At 49.9% G+C, this 14392-nt stretch overlaps 1 protein-coding gene across 1 annotated transcript in view; it reads left to right on the forward strand.

Annotated features, from left to right (window-relative positions):
* Window positions 1–14392, forward strand: part of CCNJL (cyclin J like) — a 49667-nt gene that overhangs the window by 13280 nt on the left and 21995 nt on the right. Inside the window, exon 2 of the mRNA XM_080673443.1 lies at window positions 10209–10422. Within this exon, the coding sequence (XP_080529569.1) occupies window positions 10209–10422 (214 nt within the window). The remainder of the gene's footprint in view (window positions 1–10208; window positions 10423–14392) is intronic.

Raw genomic sequence — 14392 nt, forward strand, 5'->3', positions numbered from 1 at the left:
CTGATGGTTACACATCAGCGACCTTCAGGCGGCAGTCTGGTGAGTAGCCAAGAGAGGGAGACGGATCAGGAGCATTGGCTCTGGGGATACGGCTCTCCCTAGGTGTCTGCACTGATCCTCAGAGCCCATGGAGAGCTGTGAGGAGGGTGTGAGGAGGGAGGGATGGATGACTGGGAAATGGCCTTGGCCTTGGAGACTGGGTGTTGGCAGTGAATCAGAGCCATGGCATCTGAGCCAGGGCAGGAACTAGGGAGACTCCAGAGTTTCAGGAAGTAGGGTCAAACGGACCAGGTTACAAAAGGAGTGAAAGATTTCAGGTTTCTTACTAGTTGGAGCAAAGTGATTTTTCCGTCGCTGAGCATGATGGGCCTTTGTCATAGTGAGCTTTGTTCTTAGAAAGCTTCTGTGGGCAATTGCTCATTTCTATGTCAGTTGTGCCATCTAGGTTCGGTGAGTGCACTCCATGATGTTCACACAATGACAGAATAGCCTAACGTGGGTCTCTCAGAACCTATCTATCTCGTCGTCAAGCGATGCATGACTATAAATGGTGAACAGAACCAAGTTCTCTACCTTCGCAGAGCGTGTAGTCCAGCATCAGGCTTGTAAAGCACAGACAGGAGCCCAGGAAGTCCGATCCAGTAAATCAGGAAATAGGGAGTGAAGGAGATTCCTCAGACTGCCTCACACTGGATGGCTTAAAAGAACCAAAGTTTATTCTGTCACAGTTCTGGAGGCTAGAAGCTTGAAATCAGAGCCATGCTCCCTTCAAAGGCCTTCCTGGCCTCTTCTAGCATCTGGTGGTTGCTGGCAATCCTTGGCTTGTGGTTGCATCACTCCTTTTCTCTGCCTCCATCTTCACGTGGTTTTCTCCCTGTGTCTGTCTTGGCCTCGTCTTTCCTCTGAATGTCTGTGTCTGTTTTCCCTTTTTATAGGGACATCAGTCATTGGTTTAGGACCTCAGTTTAACTTGATTGTATCTGTGATGATCCTGTTTCTAAATAAGGTGATATTCTGAGGTTCTGGGTAGACGTGAGTTTTTTTGCGGGGGAGGGGCACTGTCCAATTCAGTATGGGGATAGGGGAAAGCTTCCATTTTTCCATAAATTCCCAGGAGACTCCAGTGCCTGAGGTCAACTGACTACAGTTACAGAAACCTTGGACCCTGGAACCACAGGGAAACAGAATCCCAGCTGGAGCGATTAGTGGATGGTGGTGGTGGTTACTGTACTCACCTGTTTGGGGTGCCTGTTAGCATCAAGGTGCTCAGGAGGCAACATCAGAGGGAATCTGGAAATTGGGGATGGGAGTCAAATGTGAAATAAATAGCTTTTGAGGACACAACTTAGGAAGGATGACCCGAAGGAAAGGAGGAAAGATCCAAGGGTGACCCCTGCCCTAGATAATGGGGAGGAGAAAGGGGGCATGAGAGAATGAGGGACAGGCCCAGCAGAGAAGCTGTGTGGATGTGGTCATATTAGGACATTGCTGAAGTGATGAACTTGGGTGGGGAGGGTTGCAAAAAGGCCGTGTGTTGTCTATGGAGGCATTGTGGGGGCACAATGGCATGGGTGGGAGGGGGACCCCCGATGGGTGGGCACACGTGTCTTTGGGCACAGTTGAATGCTGGGCAGTGGCTCTGGCTCCTGGGAATGAGGTGTACCTGGAGCCGGCCCCCCTGCCCTTTGCTGAGTTCAGGGGGCTGGTGAGAGAGATGTGGTTGGTGGCTTGGGGTGATCTTTTTCTCTCTCTCTCTCTGTTTAAAGGAAGCTACAGGCCGGACATCAGCAGGAGGGGATGTCACTGGCATTTTTTACTTCATGTTGAAATAGTGTTCCCCAGAGATGTTGATTCTTTACTGAAAATGTTCCCTGGGTTTATGAAGCAATGGGCACAGAGGGGAAGGGGGTAATCCTCCAGCCTTGCAGGGCCTCCCAGGCCTGAGGTGTGTACTCCTGTGGCCTCTGAAGAACCAACCTTCCCCCTCCCCTTTCTTTTTCCCTTTCAGTTTGCAAGTCTCCACTTCCTGTTGGTCACCTTGGTTACCTGTGGGGTTGCTTCATGTCTTGCTACTCCTTGTTCTCAGGCAGACTCAACCCTGGAGCTGTTTCCCAAGCAATTGGCCTGGTGCCTGGAGGCCCAGCCTCCCTTGGAAGGCCTCGGTGGGCAGCAGTGAGCATGAGCATGGCCGTGGCAGAATGCACCGAGGAGGAGGGCAGAGTGGTTTTCTTTCTGTGGCTGGGGTGGGAGAGCAGCTCGGCTCTGCTGTGCACCTTGTGCCGTTTATGGAATGGCTGTCACACCCCAGGCCTGGCCAGCTCCTCTGATGTCCAAGTTCAGGATTTGCCACCAACTTGCAATGTGACCTTGGCTGTTGCACTTCTGTGTCTCGGTTTCCTGGGTCCTAGTGCTATCACGGCCCGGGCCCATCTCAGGAGGGTAGGTGTTGAGGTGGAGGGCCTAAATGAAGTCACAACTTCATTTAGGGGTTATAGCCCCATGATGGGGAGAAGTGGGGGTGGGGGTGTGAGCAGAGATACAACAAGACTGGAAGGGCAGATACCGACACATGTTACATACTCGAAGTTATCTCCTGCTGGTGGTTTGCTGGTGATTTTAATGTTCTTTGTACCCATCTGTATTTTATAAAATTTCTATAGTGATCAGATATTTTGTAATTGGTTCAATGTAGCATTATTTTTGGAAGGAAAAACCAAACCTAAACTATCCTGTGGAGACCCCAAAACATAGTGTTAAGAGCACAGGGTCGAGCCTGGCTGATGTGGCCCAGTAGTTGAGTGTCGACCTATGAACCAGGAGGTCACGGTTCAATTCCCGGTCAGGGCACATGATTTTGGAAGCTCCCAATTCTCTGTAAACACTGACCTGCTTCCTCCTTAGAAATCCTCTGATGCTGTTGGGTAGACTGAGGCGCATGCCACCCCAAGGCATGGACAAAGCTTTCTCTTTCCCCTGGAATTCAGCATCCCAAACTCCTTGTACCTCCCCTCTGGTCTTCATGAGTGTTTGGAATTGCTTATTATGATTATTAGTTTTATTTAACCTAAGATTAGGAGCAAATCATTTTTTCTTACCTTTTCTAGTATTTACCGTTCCCCAAATTGGGAGGTTTTGGTGATTATGGAACATCTCTTTTGTGTCAGGTATTGGGGTCCCAGAGCTGGACAAGATTAACCCTGTCCCTGCCCTCATCATGTGTATTGAGGGGTGAAAAACAGTGGATGGATGGGTGGGTGGGTGGGTGGGTGGATGGATGGATGGGTAGGTGGGTGGGTGGGTGGGTGGATGGATGGATGGATGGGTGGATAGGTGGGTGGGTGGATGGATGGGTGAGTGGATGGATGGATGGGTGGGTGGATGAAGAGTGGGTGGATGGGTGAGTGGGTGGATGGATGGATGGGTAGGTGGGTGGGTGGGTGGGTGGGTGGATGGATGGATGGATGGGTGGATAGGTGGGTGGGTGGATGGATAGGTGAGTGGATGGATGGATGGGTGGGTGGATGAAGAGTGGGTGGATGGGTGAGTGGGTGGATAGGTGGGTGGATGGATGGATGGATGGGTGGGTGGGTAGGTGGATGGATGAGTGGGTGGATGGATGAGTGGGTGGATGGGTGGGTGGAAGGATGGATAGATGGATGATGGATGGATGGATGAAAAGTTCTTGATGTTTGGGGAGTATCTGATAGGGGCATAACCAGGAAACACTCTTTTCAGAAGTGACTTGAGCTGAGATCTGAAGGGAGAGTGGGTTAATAGGGAGGCAATTAGAAAATAACACAGTGCAGGACACCCAGGGTTAAAATGAAGACTTTCCTTCCCTCCCTAATATGAGTCCACGTGACCTTCAAACTCCTCTGGGGTTAGCTTTAAAAAGCCGGCAGAGCCTATGTGTGAAGAGCACAGGCTGAATTTCCCCCCCATCTGTCCTACAACAGTGACAGGCCAGGGTCCCTGCCCAGCAGTCCTGGCTGTGGGCTCTGGGTCTTTTGAACTGTGGGCTGGCCTGGCCCATACTCCCAGGCACATCTGAGCCCAGCACAGGTGTGGAGTGTTGGCCACCTCTGCCAAGGTCAACACGGCAGGGAGGGGGCAGTGGTATCCTCGGAAGCCCTCGAGGCAGCCCCTCCCCCTCTGCCTGTAGCTGGCTTTGGGGTTTCACGTGGGTCGTGATTCACCCGTCCTTGGCTTTTCTCAGAGTGCTGTTCCTCTCAGACCATCCTCTTTCTGCTCTGGACCTCCCAGGGAGAATTCTTGGGCAGCAAGAAGAGTGGTTTATTTTTATTTTCGTTTTTTAATCTTCACCTAAGGATATTTATTCCATTGATTTTTAGAGAGAGTAGAAGGGAGGGAAAGAGGGGGGGAGAGAGAGAGAAACATTGACGTGAGACACATCGATTGGTTGCCTCCTACACATGCCCCAACAGGGGCCAGGGATTGAACCTGCAACCGAGGTACATGCCCTTGACCAGGAATCTCATCTGTGACCCTTCAGTTCACAGACTGGTGCTCTAACCACTGAGCAACTGGCCAGGGCAAGAAGCGTGGTTTCGGAAGGACTCTAGCCTGTCTTGACTCCCACCACCTTCCTTTCCCCCAGAACAGCTCCTCTGGTCTCAGGAATGCCAGGGTTTCCCTTTCAGGGGGACAGTTTCCCCCTCCCTGTGGGTTACCCCAGGGAAGGCTGCAGGGCTAGGTAAGGGACACCTGGGGGAGAGAGTGCATAGCGGGCCACAGGCAAAGGGAGGATCCCCCCTGTTGGTGTTTACTTGGGTCACACCTGTGTTCATCACACAAAACACTCCATTCAACAGATAATCAGTAGCCCTAACTGTGCTGGTTCCAGGGGTACAGCCAGGACCAGGAGAGAGAAGTGGAGGTCACATTCTGGGGGGAGTGGGGAGAACAGTTAATAACAGGCAGACACTTCGGTCAACATTAACTGCTGGCTATGGGGCCGTGTGGGTGCTGATGAGCGGCCTGAACAGAAGGAAGAGAGACGGCCCAAATGTCCAAAATGGGGGTCTGGTGAAGTCATGGCACAGCTGTACAGTGAAACGCTAGGCAGCCATTGAAACATTGTTCCCCTGTGTCTACTTGTAGATTATGAACCCGTCTTGTTTGCCCAGAGAAGCATCTGAAGAATCCACATGAAATGTAACAGTACTTCTCTCTGCGTGAGGGAATATAAGTGATATTTGTTATTTGCTACTTTTGAAAATCTGCCAGCTGAACACGTAATTTATAATTAGTAAAAAGAAAAAGACTACTGTACTTCTGGGTGGAACCCAGCGGGGTCTTTGAGTCTTGTGAGGACGACGGATGGATGTTTAGCGCAGTGGGGTGGTTATCATTACAGGGTTAACTTTGTGGAAGGGATGATGTGGGGTTGAAGGGAATCTCGGATACTTTTTGAGTTTGGCCTTAATACAGTGCGTGCATATCTAGTCCCTCTCTCTCCATTTTTCCTTTCAAACTGGAAACACAGTAATTGAAATAATAAAGTGGTTATACAGTGAATATTTTTTTAAAAAGCCAGACAGTGTTGAAAAGCACGAAAGTAAAAATCACACGAGGTCCCAGCGCTCTGAGATAACCAATGCTAACATTCCAGTGTGTGTCTAATAATTTTTCTACCCTGTTGTTATTTTTAAAAAATGAAATAAACCACTGATAATAACAAAAGATGAATCTCCCCCCAGCCACTCCCGCCCCTGAACTCCATCAGGGCCACCTGTCCCTGGGCCCCACCTGGTCATCTGCTCACCTGGGAGCACATGCTCTCCTGTGTGACTCAGGTGATAAAGGCCAGCAGCCCGGGAGGGAGTCAGGAAGCCTCTGCCACTCCCACACCCCTCCACCCCTCTTCATCTGTGCCCTCCCCGCAGCCTTATGCTGGCCACACTGAGGCTGACCCTGGCCCTGCTGAGAGGAAGGTCACCCTGCCCGGCTGGTTCCTGCCCCCTTCCTGCCCGCTGGATGCTGAGTGCCTGCCAAGTGCCTGCCTGATCCTGGAGAGCTTTCCAGGCTGCCCGCCCACCCGCCCAAGCAGGCTGCTCTTTTGTTTCTGGAATCCAGGCTGCTCAGCAGAAAGGGCTGCTTCGTGCGCCCGGCTGCTGTGGCCATCGAGCTGACTCAGGTCAAGAGTGCTTTGAGGGGAAGGCGGCTGCTTAGAGCAAAGCCCTTGTAATGAATGCCTTCCCCCCTAATTGGGTTAGGGAAGGAACCAGCTGGACTCTCGAACAAAACAGGACCAGCATGCTGGCGTCCCCCATTGCTGTTCATTTGCCAAAGAATCGCCCTCCTCTGAGTGCCGGGAAGAAGCTGAGGCTCGCAGCTCCTGATCCCTTTGGCTTGGGAGCTCTGCGGAGGGGATAGGCAGGGTTCCTTGCCTGCCAAGGTCCCCAGGCCCAGCTGTACACCCTCAGGGAGAAAGGGTCGTTCCACCGTACAAAGCAGGTTCCTCCGAGAGCGTGACAGAGGCAGAAATCTCAGCTTACCTGAGGTCTGATTGCCCAGCTTGAGGGAAAGGCCGCAAATGCTTGCCGAGTGCTTCCAAATACTTCACATTTATGGCAGCATGACCCCCATTTTCCAGATGAAGACACTGGGCTTTGGAATTCACATGCCCAGGCTAGTAAACAGTGGAGTTGAGATTCCACCACGGAACTGCCTGTCTCGACTATCTCTACCAAGCTGCCCCCCCTCGAGTCAAGCCGGGTATGCCAGCCTGCTTTGTATGGTACAGGAAGGGATGCCCCGGTATTCATTTTTTTAAGTAGACTTTGTTTCTTAAGCAGTTTTAGGTTCACAGCAGTATTGAGCAGAAGGTACAGAGATTTTCCATATGCCCCCTAGCCCCCACCTGCAGAGCCTCCCCCATTATCAACAAAGGTACCCCTGGAGAGGTACCTTTGTTACAATCGATGAACCTACATTGACACATCATTGTCTCTCCAAGTTTACATTAGGGCTGACTCTTGGCCGTGTACGTTCTGTGGGTCTGCACAAATGTTTACTGACATGTATCCATCATTATAGCACCATTCAGAGAAGTTTCACTCCCTAAAAATCCTCTGTGCCCTGCCTGTTCATCCCTCCCTCTCGCCCAGCTTCAGACCACTGATCTTTTTGCTGTATGCATCCTTTCTAGAATGTCCTATAACTGGGATCCTAGCGTATGTAACCATTTCAGATTGGCTTCTCTCACTTAGTAATACGCATTTACATTTCCTTTATGCTTTTTCATGGTTGTTCATTCTTTTTCCCCTGTGCCAACATTTCAACATTTTTTGAGCACCTGCCTCTTTGCCAGGCACATCCTGGGCACTGGGCAAGTGGTGTAGGCAACATGGGCATGGCCCCTCCCTGCTCTCCAGAGCTAGAGTTTAAGCAGGGAAAGAGACGTAAGTAAATATTTGACATTGGAGAACAGCGTGCGAAGGGAGAGAACAAAGGGGCCTAATTGGGAATGAGGAGGGGTCGAAAAGCATCTCTTAGGAAGGACAATAAACCAGCATCTGAGGGACGAGCAGACATGGGGATGAAGGGCATCACAGGCAGCTGTGTGGCTCTCAGACCCCTGCTTACCCTTGAGACTAGCCTTTTCCAGGAAGCCCTACCTGCTCCCTCCTTCTTGACATGCATTGCTGCCCCTTCTAGAGGTCCATAGCTTTTGCTTCTATGCACCAGAGGCTTCCTGTGAGAATCTGCTCGAGCCTTTTCCCAGGGGAGCGTACAGAGGGAAGATCGACAGTGTGTTTCTTTGAGCTCTGTTCTCCCAGTTGGCACAAAGGAAAATCCAGAAGGAGTTAAGCTTGGCTGAGTTGAGCAGGGAGGGGAGTCAGGATGTTGCATATCTGACTGATGTTTTGGGGCTTTGGACTGCCTCGATGAGGGCAGTGCAGCCAGGCCGAAGTTCACTTGGCTGATTTCCAGTAGCTGCTGGGACAGAACCCAGGAATCTGTGATTGTGATTGCTTCTTGTCAGGAGCCTTAAAGCCTTAGGGCTTAGAGGAAATACACCAGTCGCCTGCAAGCTCGTGGGGTGGGGAGGCGCGGACGGCTGTTGAGGAGAGCTGCAGCCCCACATTGGCTGCTGCTACTAGCTGGACTCTCGAACAAAACAGGACCAGCATGCTGGCGTCCCCAGGAGGAGGCTGACCGAGAGATCGTGCATGGCCACTCTGCCCCTGTGGACGCCCTGCTCTGAACCCTTCGGTGGCTCCCTATTACCTTCAGGACAGGACAGATACCTTAGCCGGGCATGCACGCTGGGACCCTGCCACCCTCCCAGCCTGCTTTGTCCAGGCATACCCCACTGGTCTGGTTGTTCCAAGCACTCTAGATTCCCAGATGGGGACACCTGTGTGGCTTTGCAGGTGCTGCTTGTCCTGCTGAGCATTCTTTCCTTCCTGCATCCTCAACAGGTCAAGTCCTAGATGTCCTTCCAAAACTTGGCTGGATAGATCTCTTTTCCTTGAAGTCCCCACTGACCTGCCGCTCTCTGCAGACCACCACACCTTCGTCTGTGCGCCCTGGGCCCTGTGTACTCAGCACTGCACGGCAGTCCGTCTCCCCTCCCTTCTCCGCCCCCTCCCTCCTTTCAGTTCCTCGTTGATAGTTATTGGGCACCTCACCATGTTTCAGTCACACTGGGGTGATGGGAGTTTGAAGTCCCATGGTTACTGAATAAATTCATCCAATAATGAAGATGAAGAATACCCAAAGAAGTCAACCCACAGAATGGGAGAAAATGCTTGGAAATCATATATCAACAAGAAATTAAGCTGGGATAAAAGCTTCTCTCCATGCTTATAAAAGAAATGAAGAAATAAATAAAAGGTTGAAAAAAAGAAGGATCCACTGAAAGACTTCCAGTCTCGGATTTGTTGCTAGTTAAATAGAGCCGGCGGGAGGCGGGCGAGTGCTGTTTTAGGACTATTTCAAACTCAGGTTCTTCCTATGTAAACATAAGGCGAGGAGCTAATTAATTCAGGCTTTGAGCACTTTCCATGGCAAAGTTCTGGGCTCCCGAGAGATCTGTGCCCTGGCCTCAGGCTCTCTGGGGGGCACAGCCAGGAGAGAAGAGATCCCAGCATGCATCTCAACTCCAGCCTCACTTTCCCAGGGTAGACCTCCCAGTCCTCAGAGAAGATGGGAGTTCTCACCGTGGCCAGAGCTTTCCTTCCTAGTGTGGATCAGCTTGACATTCTGTCATTGTCTTAGTTGCTCACCATCTCTCCTACTGGGCCATAAACTCCTTGCGAGTGGGTGATGTGTCCATCTTACGTTTTCATAGCAGCTTTACTGAGATATCATTCACATACCATGAAATATACCCTTTTAAAGTCTGCAGCTCAGGGCTTTTCATACGTATTTGGGAGTTCTTTGTACTATTATTTTAACAACTGTTGTATGTTGAATTTTTCATATATATATATATATATATATATATATATATATATATAATTTCAGAGAAGAAGAGAGAGAGAGAAACATCAGTGATGAAAGAGAATCATTGATTGGCTGCCTCCTGCACGGACCCCCACTGAGGATTGAGCCCGCAACCCAGGCATGTGTCCTTAACTGGAATCGAACTCAGGACCCTTCAGTCCACAGGCCCACGCTCTATCCACTGAGCCAAACTGGCTAGGGCTGTATGTTGAATTTTTTAAAAAATTATCTCTCACAATCCCAGCCACAGAGGGAATCAAGCCGTGGACCCTGAGAGGTTCCTCTGTGCTGGGTGCTTTATATGCATGTTTCATTTCAACCTCAGCTGCTGAGGAGGAAACAAGGGTGAAGACAGGTGACCGGGGGGCACAGCTTGGTTGAGCAGCAGAACCCGAATTCGGATGTGGGTCTCCTCCATTCTGTTGTGGCCTGTGTATCTCCAGGAGTTATCCTTTCCCTGGGAATGGAGCCAGCTGCCTCCTCACTGGTCCCTGTCATCGGGAAGGTGCCTGACACTTTCTGAGCTTGTGCTCGGTGAGGGTAGATGGGGCTCAGTCCAGGAGTTCCTAGAATAAAGGGGCTGCCATCCTGGGACTCGAAGGAACGCGAACAGGGTATGGAGGGAATGGGTGCTCTTGAACCAGCCAGAAGGCAGGCTTGTACTCTCACCTTTCTGGGACATCCAAGGCTCTCGGGAGGCGGCCCTGACCACCCTTCTGCCCTGCCCGTTCCAGGAACTGAAGCTGCCTGCCTTCCGAGCCCACTCCCCGCTCCTGAAGAGCCGGCGGTTCTTTGTGGACATCTTGACCCTGCTGAGCAGCCAGTGCCAGCTCTGCCCCGCAGCCCGGCACCTGGCCGTCTACCTGCTGGACCACTTCCTGGATCGCTATAACATCACCACCTCCAAGCAGCTGTACGCCGTGGCGGTCTCCTGCCTCCTGCTCGCAAGTATGTGGAAACCGCTTCTTCCCCTGGGCTGCCGCCGCCGCCGCCGCCTCCTCCTCCGCCTCCTCCTCCTCCTCCTCCTCCTCCTCCGTGAGCCTGGGTGCTCCCAGTTCTTTGTACGTCTCCATGGCCTGTGCACATCTTCCCTGCTCATCCCAGCTGAATGGGAGCTAACATTATTAGTAATAATCATCAACATTTTCTTTAGCATCTGTAATGTACCAGGCTCAGTGATAAGGATTTTAGCATCTTAATCTTTTATTATTTTTTATTTCATTTTTTATCCTCACCCGAGGATATGTGATTTTTATTGATTTAAGAGAGAAAGGAAGGGAGGGAGAGGGAGAGAAACATCAATGTGAAAAAGAAACATCAATCAGTTGCCTTCCATATGTGCTCCAATGGGGAATCGAACCCACAACCTTTTGGTGTATGGGACTATGGTTAAACCAACTGAGCCACCAGTCCGGGGATCGAGCCATGTACTTTTAATTAGCACCCACTTCCTTATTAAACAGTGAGTTTCGGGGAGAGAAAGGAGCCTGAGACATAGTAAGACCTCAAAAACATAGTAGTATATATTTATGAGATAAATGAAATAATGGAACGAGGGTTTCTTTAAAGCCGGGCTTCCACACTTCTCCAGGTTGCCCTTAATATAAATACAGGTGACTGACAGAGGAGCAAAGTTCCCCAAGGTGGCCAGTGGCCATCGTAACACTCCTTTGACATTTAGTACTTTCTCCTTAAAATTCAATCCGATTTTACAGTTCCCACCACAATATGTTATTGTCCTGTTTTATTATATGGGCACCATCCCCCACCCTTGGGTCCTGCTGTTGCCATAAGAAGATGGCACCTGGTTTCTCCTGTGGCTCTGTCTGCTCCCAGCAGCCTGCCATGGACCCCCATGGGCACGGGCACCCAGCTCCAGAAGCTGTAGACTTTTCAAAATTACGTCTTGTTTTCCACACGGGCATCTCCCACCTGCTGTTGTTTATCGTCCCTTTAGCTGTGTTGGGTTCACAGCCTCCCGATTTGTGATCCTCTCTGTCTTGAGCCAGCTGGATTCCCCATGTTACACAGAGGAGCCAGCCTGGCTGAGTCCACTCTGTTGGCTGCCTCAGAGTCCTATCAACATGCAGCTCCCTTTGGTCTTGGGAGGAGATGTGGGGCGTGCAGGACATCCCTGTCAGCGAGGGCAGAATAGGCATCGTGTTTCAGGCGGCCCAGGAGAAGCCTGCGCCGTGGCCTTTGGCCTGCTGCTGTCTGTGATCTATGGGCTGCATCGAGGCCCCTCTGGGGGCAGGGGACTTAGATTTCCATGGGGCCACGCAGGCTCTCCCTCAGCGACTGTCTGGGGAGCTGGGACATGAGGCGCACACTGGAGACTTCTTTGTGTTGCTGTGGCCGTGGCTGATGGAGGGGGCCCTGCAGACAGAGAGGCAGACGCCCCCACCCACATGTCTGAGGGCAGCAGCCAGCCTGGGGCGGCAGGATGGGAGTTTTCAGGACACCTGCCATATGCTCAGAGGCCCAAGGGAAGAAAAGTTTCCATGACAGCCTGAAATCCTATTCACTCCTCCCTGCCCTCTCCCCAGGCAGACTGTCAGCCCCAAGGGGGGTCACCTTGCCGCAGGGCGTTTGAAGTTCTGCGAATTCTATACCCAATAATTCCCAGATAGATAAGAGGAGCCACAGTTCTTCCTGCCCCCACCTGTCAGTTCTCAGGTTTTGAGAGCTGCTTCCAGACAAGGGCCTTTGCACAGATGGAACCTTTTCACCTGTATATAGGCCCATCTGCCCCATAAAACAGGGGTCGGTCTGGGACCCATATTTACAGGCCTGTGGAAGGAGGTGGAAAGAGAAACGGCCTGTAGGTTGTTCCATGGTGGACCAGTGGCAAAGCCACCCCATTGTCGTATCTGAGTTCATTGTTTAGGTTTCCCCTACTTAATATAGGACAGACTAAAAATACTCTAGCTATAAATATATTATATATCGAGTAGACTCCTTGAATCTTTCATCTCACACGGCACCCCTCTCCCAACTCTATTTGTTGTTGTTTAAAAGGATCATTTGAGCCTAGTCAGCGTGGCTCAGTGGTTGAGCATCAACGTATGAACCAGGAGGTCAAGGTTCGATCCCCAGTCAGGGCACATGCCGGGGTTGTGGGCTCAATCCCCTGTAGGGGCCATGTAGGAGGAAGCTGATGGATGTTTCTCTCTCTCCCTCCCTCTCTGAAATCAATATATATATATATATATATATATATATATGTATGTATGTATATATGTATATATATGTGTGTGTGTGTGTGTGTATATATATATATATATGGATCATTTGAAAATATGGAAACCCCACATATATATATGGATCATTTGAAAATATGGAAACCCCACAATTTTCAGGTGAGTTGATTGGGACAGTATGAGATCATCCTGTCATTCTGGCGACAGCAGCTTCGGTGCTTACCTGCATACCCAGTCCAGTGCCAATCACTTTACACACATATCACATGGAATCCTCAAAAGCAGCCTACGTGGTCGTGGTGTCATCTCCTCATTCTATAGATTCAGAGAGGCTGAATAACTTGCCCAAGGCCACACAGCTCAGAGTTTTATTTTTATTAATTGATGTAAAATTCAGACCACAACATAAAATTCACCATTTTAACCATTTCAAAGTGTACAGTTCTGTGGCATTTAGTACATTCACATGGTTGTGCACCTGTCACCTCTGTCTCATTACAGAGCGTGTTCATCACCCCAAAGGGAACCCTCGGACTCATTAGGCAGCCCCTTCCTGTTCCTTCCCAGTCCCTGGCAACCACTCATCTGTTATCTGTCCCTGCAGATTTTCCTATTCTGCATATTTCACATAAAAGGAATCATACAATATGTGGCCTTTTGTGTCTGGCTTCTTCCCTTGATGTTTTCAAGGTTATCCATACTGCAGCAGGTATCAGTACTTCATTACTTATTGTGGGTGAATCCTGTTCCATTTTATGGATGTACCATCTTTGTTTATCCATTTGTCTGTTGATGGGCATTAAAAATAGTGCTGCTATGGACATTTAGGTACCAGTTTTGTTTGAACACCTGTTTTTACTTCTTTTAGGTGTAAACCTAATTGGAAGTGCTGGTCAACTGGTAATTCTGTGTTGAACTTTTCCAGTAAACTTGGAGGTTTGCTTTTGCCTGGTTGCTGCTGTTCAGAGATGGCTGGGTGGTGCATCCTTAGCCCCAGGCAGGAAGCAGCTAGAGGAAGGAGAGAGGGTGGGAGAAAACCAGAGGGCAAGAGCAGGACAAGTGGCCTTTTTGCTGGGGTAGCATGGCCTTAAATATAAGACCTTATTATTATGATATAAAAAGTATGATATATCTTTTTTTTTTTAATATATTTTATTGATATTTTACAGAGAGGAAGGGAGAGGGATAGAGAGCTAGAAACATCGATGAGGGAGAAACATCGATCAGCTGCCTCCTGCACACCTCCCACTGGGGATGTGCCCACAACCAAGGTACATGCCCGGGACCCTTCAGTCCGCAGGCCGACGCTCTATCCACTGAGCCAAACCGGTTTCGGCTGATATATCTTTTTATTGTAAAAAAGCACACACCCAAAAGGTAGAGAACTACCTAGATAAAAAATTAGTTTCCTCCCAAACCCGTAGTCCTATTTCCACAGTTTGGTGTGTATTTTTCCAGTCCTAGATATACTTATGTGTTCTCATAATTGGGAAATTTTATTTTCATTTACAGGGATGGGAGGGGATAAATCTCATATTATACCCATAGAAACTGCCCAGTAAACAAAATTGCCAGATTCTCTCCCTTCCTCATTCTTTCTCTTTCTCTCCATCTGTTGCCTATCCCAGTCTCCAGAGATAACTTCTGGGAGCAGCTAGTTCTTGTGTCTTCTTCCAAAACGGATCTATTACACTTCCTAGAAATGTTCTGAGCATACA

This window comes from Plecotus auritus, assembly GCF_963455305.1.
Source record: "Plecotus auritus genome assembly, chromosome: 6".
NCBI lineage: Eukaryota > Metazoa > Chordata > Mammalia > Chiroptera > Vespertilionidae > Plecotus > Plecotus auritus.